At 42.7% G+C, this 16,631-nt stretch overlaps 3 protein-coding genes across 5 annotated transcripts; 2 read left to right on the top strand and 1 right to left on the bottom strand.

Moving 5' to 3' along the window:
* The first annotated feature begins 4,981 nt into the window (after positions 1-4,981).
* scg2b (secretogranin II b) lies at positions 4,982-8,386 on the top strand. The gene is made up of 2 exons (XM_071491188.1): positions 4,982-5,108; positions 5,653-8,386. Exon 2 carries the CDS (start codon positions 5,670-5,672, stop codon positions 7,500-7,502), a length of 1,833 nt encoding a protein of 610 aa, XP_071347289.1. The 5' UTR covers positions 4,982-5,108; positions 5,653-5,669; the 3' UTR covers positions 7,503-8,386.
* Positions 8,387-8,616: 230 nt separating this feature from the next.
* On the bottom strand, positions 8,617-12,803 carry ap1s3b (adaptor related protein complex 1 subunit sigma 3b). Of its 2 annotated transcripts, XM_071491230.1 has the most exons (6): positions 12,651-12,803; positions 11,020-11,198; positions 10,741-10,849; positions 10,381-10,518; positions 9,501-9,562; positions 8,617-9,341 (listed from the first exon to the last, which is right to left on the bottom strand). In XM_071491230.1, exons 1-5 carry the CDS (start codon positions 12,651-12,653, stop codon positions 9,521-9,523), a joined length of 471 nt encoding a protein of 156 aa, XP_071347331.1. In that variant the 5' UTR covers positions 12,654-12,803; the 3' UTR covers positions 8,617-9,341; positions 9,501-9,520. The 2 variants fall into 2 exon arrangements, with proteins under 2 accessions (XP_071347331.1, XP_071347332.1); XM_071491231.1 differs by lacking the exon at positions 9,501-9,562.
* Positions 12,804-12,810: 7 nt separating this feature from the next.
* Positions 12,811-16,407, top strand: dhrs12lb (dehydrogenase/reductase (SDR family) member 12-like b). 2 transcript variants are annotated; one of them, XM_071491227.1, is made up of 10 exons: positions 12,811-13,213; positions 13,670-13,803; positions 13,885-13,967; positions 14,081-14,176; positions 14,272-14,353; positions 14,444-14,505; positions 14,639-14,743; positions 14,927-15,017; positions 15,477-15,614; positions 15,725-16,407. In XM_071491227.1, exons 1-10 carry the CDS (start codon positions 13,158-13,160, stop codon positions 15,889-15,891), a joined length of 1,014 nt encoding a protein of 337 aa, XP_071347328.1. In that variant the 5' UTR covers positions 12,811-13,157; the 3' UTR covers positions 15,892-16,407. The 2 variants fall into 2 exon arrangements, with proteins under 2 accessions (XP_071347328.1, XP_071347329.1); XM_071491228.1 differs by having other exon boundaries at positions 12,822-13,213; positions 14,639-14,828; positions 15,725-15,864.
* The last annotated feature ends 224 nt before the right edge of the window (positions 16,408-16,631 follow it).

The raw sequence follows: 16,631 nt of genomic DNA, 5'->3' as shown, positions 1-16,631 counted from the left end.
ATTTAGCCCACTCTCACAGGTCTTCCGCTGCATTCCCGTGGCGTTACGTGAACATCTGCCCTTTTCAGAAAGGCTATGTCTGTATAGAATCTCCATCTCTTCATTCCCTCCATTCTCTCCTTCAGTTTTCCTCTCTCCTCCTTGTGTTACTCAGACAGCACACTTTCCCTCTCCTTATTTCCACTCCTCCGTCCTAATGGCTCAGACAGCATATTGCAGCTCTAATCACCCCCATCTCTGTTCCTTGCTGAAACCACCTGCCTTCTGAAGACAAGGACCATGCTTTAACCACAGTAATTGGCGCAAGGGGGGGTGGGGTGGGGGTGGGGGTACAATAGAGGAGAAAAATAATGAATGCAAGCCACTGAAGAAAATGACTAAGCTGGAGGAATGAAATGTGTAATGGAGGAGAAGAGGATACCAACCTGTGGGAAGAGTAGAAGGTGGAGGCAGATGAAAGGCTGAGAGGCAGTGTCACCATGGAGACGTTGGTTGAAAAGAAGGCGAGCCATGACAACCCCCCCCCCCCCCCCCCCCATGATGGGGTGATGGGGGGGGTGAAGAGGTGAGGAGGAGTATAAAAACAAACAAAGCAGTGTGGGAAGAACAACCACATGTGGCCCTGCAGCCTTTCTCTCCCTCCTCTTTTATTTTCACACGTCGAAGCAACAGCATCATATTTGAATGTTGCTCCTTTCAAGACGAAACCCAAGGCTGTAAAGATTGAGCGTTTGCAACTCTCCAACCCTGGCTCTTGGTTGAATCATGGGTCCTTGAGTTGAATTAAAAGCAAGAGTCCTGAACACAGATACACACACATACATACACAAGATCAAAAATCCTTGAGATGCAGCTTTATCTGGCTGCGTGTGTGTCATCACAGCTGGGTGTGTGTGTGTGTGTGTGTGTGTGTGCATGTGAACATGAGTGTGTATTTTTTTTTTTCCCATTGTGACTGATATCATTCTCTCCCCACAGCTTTGATTGGCGTGTGGGTAAACAGCAGCAGTGTCCCAGTCGTCTGCAGCAGTGGGTTTACAGACTGAAGGAGGAGGAAGGAGCCATTGTCGATAATGCCAGATATTATACAGTGATCAAGGAGATGGGATTATGTATATAGTTTGGGTGGGGGTGGGGGTATGGGGGGGTTGGGTATAAATAAAATCTGAGATACCAATTTGGGCCTCACTGAAAATTTTCAAATTAGTTTCACTCAGTAGTGTGGTGTTGTGGTGAGATTTGGGGATTGAACATGAAACAAAATTGTGTTAATTTCTTAACATTCAACAGAGATTGTGCAGCTAGAAATGTGCAAATCAATATCTCTAAGAAACACTACAATGCATACAGGGGCAGAATTAGGCCAATATGTGCTAATTTTCATTATTCAAGAAAGAGCCATTAAATCCTACAGTCTTATTATAAATGCCATGTAATTTTATTTGGAGATAATAAACATACTCATACACCAAGCTGAGGATGGTTCAGGAGTCTCTTTCTACAGCATATTAAAAAATCAGTGCACAGGAAAAACTACATATGCATTTTTATTTTTGCCTTTTAAGATTGAGTCTATTGCAGAGAACAATAGCTACACTATGAGACACTAACATTAAACCAGCTGTTCTCGCCCTTTTCAGCGAATTAGAAAGCCAGTGGGTAACCAGATACTATCTACATTTTGGCAGAGCAAACCAATGTCACTGAGCTTAATATAGGAAAAAAACCTGACCAGACGTAGGCTTAATAAACATAGTTTGTAGGACATGCAGCTGTGTTTCTTCTGCACATTACAAACTGCACACTTTACAAAAATATCAGAAACACAAGCAAGATTTCATCACAGCAGTCACAAACCTAAGAATCCCAATGTGCACCTCAGATTACTGCTCGGAGAGGAAGGGGAAGGCTCAGTATATACCGCTGTGCATCCGACAGACACCATCAGTATTTTGCTGAAAAAAATACAGTTGTAGTGTGTAACAATAAAGCTCATTTGCATATAGAAAGGTAGAGAGAGAGACAGAGAGAGGGAGAGAGCGACTTAGATAAAGTAATGTAAACCAGGAAACACAGCCAATGAGAGTGAGAGTGGCGCTAAAGACTCTCAGTCTAATTACTATGGTTTTCCCACTTCACCGCTGCAGCTCTCATCAATAAATAAAGATAAAAAAAGGAGCGCAGCAGTGGAAATGTTTGTTTTATTTGTAATGTCTGAAGGGTCTGTGTGGGTCTGCATGTGGAACGATGCACACAGACAGCACATCACAAGCCCTGGAGGGGAATCACAGATTCAGTCAGTGAATCTTCCGCCACAAGGAACCTGCTGGGATTTGAGTTTAAAAACCTCTGATCCATCACTCAGAACCATCATAGTGCCCAGGGGGCTGATGTAACTTGCAGAACAACAGATACACAAGCAAATGAACAGACAGAAATTTAGATTAACTGAAAGATACAACACAAATATGTATGCACAATGACATGCAATGTGTGTGTTTTTTTTGTAGTAATCTATAAATATAAATCTTAATTGCCTTTAATAGGAATATGTGACCTTACTCTTCTCTGACACACACATGGATATGTATAACATATATGACAGCACTGCAGATATTTCCATATCAGTCTAAAATGTATTTCTGTTCCTTTGTTGTGGTGCATAATCACTCACTCACACACACACAGCAATATAAATGAGTGTGTGCCTGTACATGGGCACGACCCAAAAATTAAAGGCCTTTTAAGCTGGACAAACATCCCCTTCTAAAATGAAGTGTCTCTGCTCTTGTTGGCTGCACAAAACATCTGTCACTTTCACTCTTATTAAATCATTAAGGCGCTGATTGAGAATGTCATAGTTGTGTGGACATAAGCTGGGCATTTGCATTCATCTTCATGTGGCCTCCGTGTCCTTGTTCATTGTAAGTGAAATTGATAAAAGGCAATGAGTACATTCTATTATCTATTTCTTAATGGGCACGCAGGAGAATGTAACCTTTAAATGATTGATACTACAGCGTGCTGGCTGTCGTGACCTCTGCTGTTGCTCAGGGTGGAGGCTGTTTCTGAATGGAGAGGTGTGATGTCAGAGGAGTGATGCTGCAGGATTATACAACATGTTTTACAAACAAAACCTTCTCTCTCCTTTGTCTTTCTCTCTCTATGTTGGTCTCTTGAACTGTGCTTCACTTTCTCTCATTCTCTCCCTCTCTTTTGTGCGCGCGCACACACACACACACACACACAAATTGATAGGAACTTAAACAAGCCAGCACACACACAGCAGCAGCAGCAGCAGCCAGACAGATGGATGTGTCTTTTAACGTCAGGAGGCTCTCTGGAGCTCTCCAGTCATGGAGAGCAGGCAGCTGACGGCACATTCAAGTAAAAAGCACATCCAAAGTTGTCGATGTCTTTGCTGTGATGATGAAGTGGGCAGGTTTTTTTTTATTTTTTATTTTTTTACTAGTTTAATGGATATGAAAGGATCACAACATGAACTAAATAAGGAGCATGTTTGATGCAATTGGATGTGCAATTAAAATGAGGGGGCTGAAATGGAGGAGCACTTATGGATGTGGGGTGTCAGAGGGCATTGAGTGGAATAGTTGGAATCACTTAAGAGGGTAGTATAAAGGACACTTAAGATGTTGCTGGAGCGTCAGTGAGGATAACAGCATCCTAATGTATATGACTGACCCATTTAATGGGCTTGTAGACAGACATAAAAAAAATAAAATAAAATGACAGGAAACAGGAGTAGTGGAATAAAAATATTAAACTTAATTTAAATATATTTACTCTTACTATTACTATACTATTTACTATTAAATGATTTGGCTGCAGACAGGTTAATGTACTGAAACTTCATTCTGAGTCTAATAAGAACTGATTTCTCTCCCAAAGGAAAAAAGTTCAAAAACAGAAGGTGATTGAGCATTTCCACCTCAGTTTTTCAGTCCTATTGAGAATAAACAGGCTTTAGGAGGGAAATTAATATGGCGTCTGAATGTTTCTCACTATATTTATAATTCACTGTTTAAAAAAAAAAGTCCAACTCAAAATGTATGACAAAGGTTGTCGATTTTTTTTTTTTTTTTTTTTTTTTTTTGATGACCACAGATGTTCACAAGATGATACATGGTGGACAGAAGTATCCACCTTAAGTGTTTAGCAAAGCTTTTCTCACCATAAACTTTGCCACCACCCATCCGCGACCTTTCGTGGGCAGGTGCCGCGCTGTGGCCCCTTCATCTTGTTGAGCTGAAGGAATGCCGCGGAGCCTTGGCCCCCAGCCGACAGGAGGGTGTTCATCACCGTCTCTGTCAGCGGAGAGAGAGAGAGGGAGAGAGAGAGAGAGAGAGAGAGGGAGAGAGAGAGGCTGCTGAATTGCGACAGCAACTCCGCGGTGGTTTTAGCCTGTGAGTCATCGCTAGAGGGTTTAACTCTTCATGTGCCAAGACGGCGATCAGTGACGGTGGAAGAGATGGTTAAAAAAAAAAAACACACACACACACATGTTTAACATTTAGAAGGCTGAAAATGCTCCTTTGCGATCCCCTGTGTGAAAGTCAAATCGTATTTTTGGAATATTATGCGCATAATGTGGAATATAAAATACAGATGACATAGTCCCCTAAGTGTTTATTACGCTAAGTCTTCTTTTAATGAAAAAAAAATAAAAAATAAATCAAATCTGCTCATGCAAGTTGGAGAGTTTAATTGTCCAGATAGGTAAACATCCACAGAAACACATCAGTCTTTCTGAGGCGTGCAGCAGCGGACCTGCAGTCAACACATCTGCTTCCAGAGTTTTAAAAAGATATCTCCAGCCAATCGCCTCTACCGAGCGGAGCCGTGCGACAGACAGCACAGAGGGCTATTTTTAAAACTGCGAGTTCTTTAGTATGCCATATCACAAACCTGAATCATTTATATGGATGTTTTAAGATCAGCTATTGCGTGTGTTGTGCGATGACGCGGCGGTCAGGTGTTGCCTCATATAACGAGGGGAGCTGTCCAAGTGCTGAAAACAGAAGAGCACAGCACCGCTTCCAGAGGAGATGCCATACACCTCCACTGCTGTCTGAGCTCTATTGCCAAAGGTAAGACACGTATATTTTATAGCTCTTCATTTTTTTTTTTTTAGTTTAAATGCATGTCTGAGTATATTCGATTGAAAGACGGTGTTTTTTTTTTTTTGTTTTTTTTAATCATAGCTTTTCGCAGATGTCCAGACTTTTATTTTGTAGTGGGGGATATTTATCAATGTGGTGGAAACGTATCTTCAACGACTGGTGATTATTGCTATAGTAAAAAAAAAAAAAAACATCGAGAAAGTGGAGATGTTTTCAATGATGGTTGTTAAGAGGAAATCGGATGTTGAGGTTGCCCATAACAACGCGGGGAGTGACTCATCCAGTGATGTGGATGCATCTCCTCACGCACAGCATCATATCATTTCATTTGCAGAGCGTAGCTCCCTGACAGGGCATACAGATCCTGTGTCAAAACACATTCTCTCTGCTCCAGCTTTCGAGTAAGATTTTGCTCAAAAAATAATGGATAGAAATGTATCGATCCTCTTGGTTTTGCCTTATTTTGTCATTCCTTTGCTCCACTAACATTTGGCGCTCTCTTGATTTACAGGTAATAAATAGCCTATAATGCTGCATTTCCACCACAAGTTGCCCACCGGGGGAGCCGTGGTCCTGCTCGCCTTCCTCCTCCATGGATGCGCCGTGCAGGCTGCGTCTCTCCCCCGCCACTACAGGCTCCGAGGAGGGGAGAGTGAGGGGCAACCGGCGGCCTACCCGCCCAGTTCCGACATGATCAAAGCCCTGGAGTACATTGAGAACCTGAAGCAGCGGAACGGGGGCCGACCCGAACCCGTGGATTACGACGAAGTGGACAAGTTCAGGGTCCTGCTTCAGCTCGCCTCGCAGCAGGACGAGGGTCCCGGGGACCGTCAGCCTCCTGCCCCCGGCATGCAGAGACAGGACATTACCGCTGAGCAGCTGATGAAAGCCCTGCTTAAGTCTCTGCAGGATCAGGTCGGGAAAGAACCGAATCTCAGCCCCGCATCGGCCCCCAGGAACGACCGCCGCACGCACAGGCACCGCACCAAAGACACTGAAATCCCGGAGAGCGCACCGGTAGACTACGGCAATTTCCCCAGACCCCACAAGAAGTACCCGCTGATGTTTGAGGATGAGGAGAATACAGACGCTTCAAAGCGTGCCACAGAGGACCTGGACGAGCAGTACACACCCCAGAGTCTGGCCAACTTACGCTCCATCTTTGAAGAGCTCGGGAGGATGCCCACAGTCACCGGCCAGAAGAGAGACGTGTTCGGGGACGACGAGGATGAGGAAGAAGACGGCTTCAGCCTGAGAAACCAGGCCTACGAGGATGTGGCCGGAGGAGAGGAGTGGGTCCCCATGGAGGAGAGGGAGGAGACGGAGGAGATGGTCAACGGGAGCCACGAAGAAATGGACAGGGCGCTCGGTGACCAGGAGGAAGCAGAGAGGGAGGAGATGCAACGCCGGGCCAGTCAGAACCAGGAGGATGCTGATGATGACACTAAGCTGGTAGATTACTACCTGTTGAAGGTCCTGGAGATGAGCGACCAGACGCAGAAGAGAGATAAGACCGGGGAGCAGAGAAAGAGACTGATCCGCCCCTCCATAGTGGATCCTCGGACAGTGAAGGAGCTGCTGGAGCTCTCTCTGAAGCTCCACGTCCCTCCACAGGACCTTATCGATATGCTGCTCACAGAGGAGCTCAGGAAGCTCCACCGCGACCCCCAAGCCCCTGCGCGCTACACGACCGGCCAGACCCCCAAGATCAGATACTACAGCCGCAGACTGCCGCTGAAGAGCAAGCCCGCCCCAGAGGACATGGACAGAGAGGACTTTTTGGACATCATCGGAGTGGAGACTATCAGCAACGAGTATCCCGTGGTGCAGAGACCCATGAAGACCTCTCCCTCCTCGGACAGAATCCCGTTGGCGTCCAACCCCGCTGCAAATGCAAATTCAGGTCCGGTTAAAATCCCTCCACCCTCCGGACGCAGGGAGAATCTCTTTTTATCCGAGCTCAACAAAATGCCCCTGAAGCGTCAGGCCGGCGGTGCCGATGATGATGATGATGATGATGATGATGACGGTGGGGACGTGGAAGACGAGGTGACGACCTACCTGGCGGCCAAAATCCTCACAGAGTACCCCAACACCATCACCAAGCGGGACACCCAGGCGCAGCTGAAGAGCCAGTTCCCCTACGAGCTGTACGAGCGCGCCATGAAGGACTACTTGGGGCAGGCGGACACTGAAAAGAGGTCAGTGGCCAAGAGGGAAACCGAGGTGGCCACAGAGGAGAAGGTAAAGCCCACAGAGATGAAGGGGAAAGAGGAGACGACGGCCAAGACCTCGGCTCCGCAGACCGTGAATGAGGAAGAGGAGAAGGAGCACCGTGAAAAAGCAGTGGCAGGGATGTAGCCTGATCCCCCGCAAGACGCACGAAATTATGAATATAGTATTTATACTGTCTCAAAATTAAAGTTTGGTGGACGTGATCTAGTTTACGAATTTCTATTGTATGAACTATAGCTGGTAGGTAATATCACCCTGACGAAAATGAACTAGGCTATAGCAATCTTACAGGTCCAATACATTTTTTTTTTGAATAATACTATAGTCCCTACTTGCTGCAAGAACATTTTAGAAATATTATAGTGATATCACAGGAGATTGAAGGAGCAATCCAGTGCACCAATGAGAAACAGGTATCCTCAAAATGCTGATTGGATGTTAACCTATTGTCACTCTCATATTGACAATGAATACATTGACTAATATCAAATGACGAGAACATCCAAGTTATTAAAATTTTGTGATGTTGTTCAAAGTTTGTTCACATTAATGGTGTTTGTAAGCAGGCCTATATTTTCAACTATAATCAACTGAGTTATGGTAAAAATGCTTATTTTACATGTCAAACTATTCAAAAAAAACATATGTGAATATACATGTAAATGATAAAAGTATAATGCTGACTGGGCCTTTTAAAAAGCATACAGTTTAATGACAGGAGTACTAGAGGAATATTATGGGGATTTTTCGTTACGGCAGTGTGCTTGGCTGAGAACGAGTGTTGTTGTGACTCGTTATATATTCAGGGTTTGTGGATTTAATGTTATTATTATGGATGATTATTTCCAAGTCTAAATATCAGACCGTCGCCTGCCTTCCAACCCTTTCATACTGCGAAGCTCTGTATTGTTGGCCTACCAGTGGTTGTGCTATGTATGCTCATTTTTAAACCATTTTGTACATGTTCAATAATGTATGATGAATCACAAATGAATAAAGCATCAGCTGTATTATTTTTCTTCTTTCTGAGTTGTGTTGCCTTATTAAAAAAAAACAAATAAAATCACACCATACATCACAGACAGTCTGGGTTCATAATCAGAGGAAGCAGGGGAAATAACATTTTTAATCACGTTGAGTCTAAGTAAACACTAAATTCCATGAGGTTTGGTGAATTGCTGACATCAAATGAATCATCAAATATATAATCATGGTAAAAATGATTACTCAGTGCAGACTGTTTTATCAAAATACATATTTTAATCATAAGCTCAAACATCAAAAATTTTACATTATGAAAACAGTGATAATCAAACCCACTCTGGCAACTGCTCTTTTGAAAGACTAACGAGCCCCGCATGGAAGTAATGTTAAAGAGATTAAAAACAGTATGAAATTCATCATAATTAGTCTCCTTCAAAATTATAAAAGCTAATCAGTTTAACTCCACAGCAATCTGTTGTTTTAGAGAATGAAATTAGTATTTGTACTAGAGCTGCAGAGTAGCACAATTTTTCTAAAATCAGTCCATAGTAATTTTGGAATGAAACTATTCCCTTCCAATAACCTATTTTAATGTGTGATTTAAGTATCAATGCAACAAATTTGTAAATCTAATATCACTTTCATATCCCTGATCCTCTATTAGTACTTCATTTACAGTTTAATAATGGCAATGTAAAAACATCTTTCCCCCACCCCCTCCTTCACATGACTATGAACAAATATTAGACTTACTCTCAAATGAAGTTATATTGCAGCAATGCTTAAGGTAGAAGAGAAGCAGACATTCAGGACACCAATGTCTTCTTTTGAAAATGTTCAGTAGAGTCAAAGTTAATCCCATTTCCATATTCAGAAACGTCTTTGACTCATATACAGTACATTTGGTTGCTGTATTCCTCCCCTTTAAGTCCCTTTTTCCATGGGTTAAAATGCAGGCTTGCTCATATACTCCTCCATGGTCTGGAAAAAGGCACAAACAAAAACAAGTCAGGCTCTTGGCCTCTTAAAAGTGCATCATAATACAATTAATATTCACAGGCACACATCTAACATCACCTGTTATTAAGTACTGAGCACACCAACACACGGTAGGTAACTAACACAAGCACAACATCTAACCTTTCTGTCCATATTCAAGGTCATCCAAACAGCTCCACCTCATACCACTCACTGTTGTCATCCTGAAGCGATAATGGTCAAAATGAATGGGAGGCTACACTGCACATAATCCAACACTAGATTAAAAGTGTTAGTCAGCGCTACTCAGAAGCACAGAGCAACACACCCAGTTAAACTACCGTACCACACAGAGCCATGGACCTACAGGGAGAGTGGGATGAATCACCCAAAAAAAAACAACAACAAAACACTCAAATCTACAGCACGTTCCAGGGAAATCTGTCTCTCACTCGCAATAACACTGGCAGAGAGAGAGAGAGATACACACACAGAGGGTAAGAGAAACAGCAGCACAAACACAAATCTAGGGGAAAAAAAAGTAGCAACAGCTAACATCTGCAAGCCGATTAGCTATGAGAAAGACAAAGAGACACCAGGGACTCAGCAGCACCACTGTTAATTCATTATGACACTGACTACTTGCGACGCTTGCTGATAAGTTCACACTCACAAAAATAAACTGAAACAAGTTCCCATACTGGAGCTTGATACAGCATTCATGGTAAGTGTTGCTGTTCAGCAAAAGTTAAAAGAAATCAGTTTCAGGTATCTGAGCCTTTCCGAGTACCCCACAGCCGAGATTTAAAAAGACAAATCACCTCTAAACTACATTACAACACATCACAATTTCTTCAATTAATTTGAGCCATGCAAACAGATGTTACATGGTCACACCACAGATACAAGCCACGCCTTGTATTTTATGTGAGAGTGAGTGAATGAGTAAGTAAGTGTGTGTGTGTGTGTGTGTGTGTGTGTGTGTGTGTGTGTGTGTGTGTGTGTGTGTGTGTGTGTGTGGATGTGTGTCACAGCAACTCACCTCCTGTAACATGTCTGAGGCTTCAATTGAGCGATTCACAATCTGTTTGGAGGTTTCTTGTATCTCCCCCCCCATTAGAAACTCATCCAGGATAAAATAGGCCTTCTCAAAGTTAAAGATTATGTCCAGCTCACACACCTGAGAGACGATGACGGCGGATATAAGGGTTATTTCTTCTAATATGACAGTTCATGTTGCAGAATTTACTTACATGTGTACATTTTAAGATTTAAAATAGCTGTTATAATATTCACAGGCTCCAGTAATATGCCCTTGAAGAAAACTGACATTACATTTCTGCATCAGACTTCAGGCTACAGTTGCATATTAACTAAAAGGAGATAAAACACAGTGAAATACATTGCCAAAGTATTTGTCCAGCAGCTCCACGTAGCGATGAATAATCTCCAGGGCTAGCAGCTCATTCTCCTGGCTCTCCACGCCCAAGCAGAAATACAGGCTTGCATATCTGATGAAAAGTTGCACAACGGACAATTATACACCGGTATCGAGGGGGACAAATGATATACAGTATGCAGTAGGTGTAACTATCAATGAAAATGACATTGGTGGTCCTTCTGCCTCAGAGACGCAGAAGGTAACTTGAACAGGTAACAAACTTGTAGGGACAGCACCCACCTCTTGTAAACAATCTTAAGGTCTTTCCAGTGCAGGAAGTTACAGGAGCGTGGTTGCCGCGCCAACACCATGGTGGTCATGTCCCTGATTATCTTCTTCTTCTCCCGATCTGAAATGGGCGAGAACCATTTCTGCAGACGCAGCCTCCCCTGGCGACTGAAGAGCAGCAGGAAGCGCATCTAACAACACGGATACACCGCAGGATCAGAGGGGCAATCATGATGCACGTGTGGACATCCACCGACCCGCACACACAGAAAGTCATTCCTTTGGACATTATTAACTACCCTCCAACACACACACAGACACACACATACAAATCAAGGGTCAAACGAGTGGTTTACTGTTGTTGTGGCTCATTAAATAGTAACTCCACTGACCAAACAGCACTAACAAAGAGGAAAAAAGCTTGACAGGGAGAAATGTGAAGGTCAACAAACTATTGAGGTAGAGGTAGCCTTATGTTTCCTTTCCGATTTTCAAGGGGGCTATGGAGTTGGGTTTCGGATGTTTGGAGAATGCACTTCCTAGTATTGGAAATAGATTTGGCTACATATCAAAATGGACATTAATCCCCCCCCCCTCACCTCTACATGAACCACAGTGCCACACTGTTTTCCTTACGCCTTCCTCTCATTGTTCATGTAAGAGAGGCTAAGAGAGGCTAAGAGGAGTGATTGAGCTATTTTTTCATGGCATTAAGGATTTAAAGCTAGAGGGTGTCTTGTGTTGCAAGTCTGAGAGAAATTTGAGTTTTTGGGCATAAATGAAAATGACTTGTCTAGAATATCTGTGCATAATATCATGGTAAATGCTGCATTACAAAAAGAATACACAATTTCATATGCTCAAATATCCTTTTCAGTGCATAGTTCATTTATAAACTGTGTTTTGCAACAAAGCACCGTGCAAATGAGGGACTGTTTTTCTTCCCCCCAAAAAAGAGCTTAAATATGTATCTACATGATATTACCCATTTGTTGCAATGCTGAGGCCACACAGTATATATACAGCAGTAAATACAGTAAATACAGCTATACAGATTTGAAAAAATACACTTCTGTACACCACAGAAATATTATTCCCTAATTTTTCCCTTTAATATGGGGAAAATCTAAGGGGAATTTAACAACAAAATGAGGACACACCTGTTTTTCACTGTATGGAAAGCGGACAAAAAAAAAAAAAAGATGAATTCATTTTCTAATATTAAAACAGGCCTACAACCAGTCCTTAGACTGGTACTTCCAGGTGCATACCCCGTGTGTCAGCAGGGTTAGGCAAATCAGTATGGAAACACTAAACTGCCAGTAGGATTGGAAAGTGACGAAACCTGTTTTACCGAGGGGACCGGTTAAGGAAGCGTACACCTTACTTCCGACTGTCGCAAAAAGTGGGCTACACACAATAAAAACTCACCACAGAAACCCAACATAGCTGCCGTTTTGCAGCCTGTTAACAACAAACAGGCCTGCGAGTAAAACGAAGCGGTGCAGAGGTGTAGTTTCTGGCTTTAGCTACCTGTCAGCGACAACAGGTGCAACAGGTGAACGGCCAGCACAGGCTGACGCTGCCTTTCAGCTACAGACATGCGTAGAAAAAAACAAACAAACACACCACCAAACACTTACCATTTTTGACGACGCACCAGAGGCTATAAACGCTATCAAAAGATTACAAACGATAAGCACTTCCACCCTCACGAAGGGTCAATTAGTCCGGCTCAACACATATCTACCCGCCGTCCACTCCAGTCAGAGAAAGTTGGTTAACTCCGCCCCTCCCGGGCCGCCGGAGGAGCGGTGCCTGCTGGACGCGTCACCGAGCCTCGCATCCATCTGGATTGGCCACTGTGCGCTTGGATTACAAGGGATGCGCGCAACCGGCAGCTCATCCCAACCCTTAAAGATCCACCACATGGTTTGCGCAAGGTGGTTTCAGTCAGTGAGCCGGTAAAACTTTAACCCATGTCACTCGACTGACAGGGAGAGCGTCTGAAGTGTTATTCCCGTGCAGGGTCGGTAGAGAGCAGTAAGTGCTCTCCCCTGTCTTCATGTGAAACTCCTCTGTCACAGCGCTTGACAGGGACTGGCACGCTGGTGCACTTTAGTTATTGGGATAAGTATTCACTTGATAACATGTCTGTGTACCGAAATGCCATCTGGTTTTTGAACGGAATCCACCACTACACAAGGTCAGTACTGAGTATTACTTTGGTGCTTATCTACAGATGTGCAGTCAAATAGAGAAATAGTGCCAGGGGGATGCTCTGTGGATTTCAGTCAGTGTATACATACTGTGTAATGTTAGTCCAGCTTGTTGACTGCCTAAATGTGGGGCTTATTGTATGCAAAATGTATTCCATTCCATTTATTTAAGCCTAAAGGCTGGTAAACAGAGGAATATCAAAGGTCGGGTCGCTGTATGGCACAAATCACCACACAAACTGGCCTTTATGTACAATTACAATAGTTCCATTGACAGTTGATGAGTATTGAGGATGACACTCACATCACCTGACTCTACTGGAGCTAAAATGTGGAGAGTGTCAATCTTGTGACTTTGTGTTTAAAAACAAAAACAATATTCTTCTATTAACTTTGAGACACACTTTGATTGGTGTGTTTTTTTTTTTTTTGTGTGCCTTCAGGAAAGGTTATGAGACAGCATCTAAAGACTTCGAGCCCCAGGACCTGGATGTGTCTGTTGTGGGAAGATCTTTTATGGTCACTGGAGCCAACAGTGGAATTGGCAGAGCAACAGCCATGGCAATAGCCAAGAAAGGTACATGCTGGAGAGTTCTGCTGTCTGTGATGCCCCTTGCATTGATCCCAAAATAAAGTTTTGATCATATTTTGTTTCCAGGCGGCACAGTCCACATGGTGTGTAGGAACAAAGATAAAGCAGAGGAGGCCAGGGTGGACATTGTGGATAAGTCTGGGAATACAGTGGGTGTTGTTTTTTTGTTTTTTTTCAAGAACATACCTGACACTAAATAGAAAATAAAGTGACAAATCCAGTATTTTTTGAGAAAAAATATTCATTCATTTGGCTATTCTAGGAGGTATACATCCATATTGTGGACGTGTCAGAGACACGCAAAGTCTGGGAGTTTGCAGAGGCCTTCAAAAAGCAGTATCCATCCTTGAATGTGTTGGTAGGTATATCACCAGTCTCTTATTATCTTTATTGCAAATCATTTTCTAAACTCATAATAATGTTGATTTAGACTCAGCTGCTTGATCTTGGCAGATAAATAATGCAGGATGTATGGTGCACAAGAGAGAGGTAAATGCTGAGGGGCTGGAGAAGAATTTTGCCACCAACACTATGGGTGAGACCTGATCCTGATGGTCCACAGCTCTATGTAGATATCAGTTTTAAATGTGAAATTTAAGGCTCAAGCTTTTCTCCGTCTCTCTAGGGGTGTATATCCTTACCCAGACTCTCATACCACTTCTCCAGAAGAGCCGGGATCCAAGAGTGGTATGAACACATGCGCAGATCCACCCAAAGTGCTCATCTGCATCATGTGGACAGCATAATGCCACGTTTGTCTGCTCTGTAGTGGCTGTTGTCTAAGCACACTGCACCACTTATCTCCCTGCCTCCCTGTTAGATCACCGTGTCCTCCGGAGGCATGCTGGTCCAGAAGCTCAGAGTTAATGACCTGCAGTCAGAGAAGGGCGACTTTGATGGCCTCATGGTCTACGCCCAGAACAAGGTAGGAGAGGAAGATGTAATCCAGATTAAGAGGCTAACATTTTTAAGACGTTGTTCTGGATCCATTTCAGAGATCACTCGATCTAGTAAGTACATCCATAATAGTATTAGTGATACAAAATACATCTCAAGCCACAAAGAAGGAAAGAGGTGAAAAAGATACCAATGTGTTGTTTCTTTTCAGAGACAGCAGGTGGTGCTGACACAGCAGTGGGCCAAAGCCAACCCTGTCATTCACTTCTCTGCAATGCATCCAGGCTGGGCAGATACACCAGGTACTGACACATTAACTTATTTCTGCTGTTAATTTAAACCAAAATTCACCAAAATGTAGCTGAGATACTGGGGACTTTCTCTATGCCATGTGGAGAAGTAATTATTATTTGATTGGAATAAATCAGAAATATGTCAAATGTTGACTATACTATTTAGATAGTTTCTGGGATCCATGTTTTTCATATTTTGTAGTCATTTGAGAGCAAACATGAGAAGAAAAAAGGAAAGAATTTATTAGATGCTCGTGGTTTTTCAAAATAATTTCCTAATTTTGAGATAAAATACCCAAGTATTTTCTTTTGTTTTGTTTGCACTGTCCACTTATTTTTACATAATGGGAATTCAAAGCTCCTAGTTGCATATTTTACTTCACTGCATAAACAGCAGTAGTTGAGTTTTGTTGATAATGTGAACGACACAAGACTTAACCCATCTGATTTTCTTCTTCCTGTTTCCAGCTGTTTCCACATCAATGCCTCAGTTCCACCAGATGATGGGGGAGAGACTGCGCGGTGTAGAGCAAGGAGCCGACACTGTTGTATGGTTGGCCTTGTCTAGAGCTGCTGCCAGAACACGCAGTGGGCAGTTCTTTCAAGGTGAGCAGCATGAAATCTGACAGAGGTGTTCCTTTTCATTTTTTAATTTTCCAAAGTCTTCCTCTTTGAATTCTGCCGTCACTTGCTCTGACAGATTGTTTGTGTTGCAGATCGTAAACCTGCTCCTGCTCACCTGCCTCTGGCCTGGACTCACAGTTCTGCTCAAGAGATTCAGAGTTTCATGACTCAGCTGGAGACTCTGGCCAGAGCTGTTCAGTCACAACCTGATCCAGAGCTTAAGAATCCACTGAGCCCTTCCACACCTCAGTTTGTCTAAATTCTGATATGACTAATATATCTGTTATAGCATGTCATTAAATGATTAGTAACAGTATGATCAAATACTGAAAAATGTGACACATTTGTCATATTTATACCCGTGACTCCTAATTCTGCCCATTCTTTTTTAAGACAGCTTGTAAGACAGTTCATAGCTCAGTGTCTCCCAGTTTGAACTGTGATCTCAATGTGTTTTAATTGGTCTATTTTTGAACTGAAAATGTCAAACTATTGATTTACTAAGTGACTGATTTAATATTGAATATATCAATAGCAGTTACTGAATACATGTAAAAATGTGCCTGTCTGTTATCTAGATGACAAAACAGGGTTTGTTGGATTTTGATTTCTGACTTGTGGCTCACACATGAAAAAATATGCTTTGCTTTCATCTCAGATGTCTCAGAGGTGTTTGTTGAAATTGTGAAACGGATGTCAATGCACCCCAGCTGCACAATCTCCTGTATGGCACCTATGAAGTTGTTAGAAATTTGCATTAAATAATTAAAATGAACATTAAAGGATCAGCCTGGTAGAGTTAATATGAAAAATCACTGTCATTGATTCCATTTAAAATAGCTGAAACCTGAACTGGGGCTTGAAAAATACATTTCTTGATATAATAAGAAATAACTTTTGAGTAGCGCAAATCAGTGCTGCGAGTCCCTTGGGAGACAAAATTCACATAATTTTTTTTTTGGACTCAGCACGTAGACAAAATAGATGTTTTCATACTAA

This window comes from Trachinotus anak, unplaced genomic scaffold (genome assembly GCF_046630095.1).
Source record: "Trachinotus anak isolate AG129_WGS33_773 ecotype Australia unplaced genomic scaffold, CSIRO_AGI_Tana_v1 ptg000012l, whole genome shotgun sequence".
Classification (NCBI taxonomy): Eukaryota; Metazoa; Chordata; class Actinopteri; order Carangiformes; family Carangidae; genus Trachinotus; species Trachinotus anak.
Note: the sequence above shows the minus strand (reverse complement) of the source record. Positions and strands in the feature narration are given on the sequence as shown.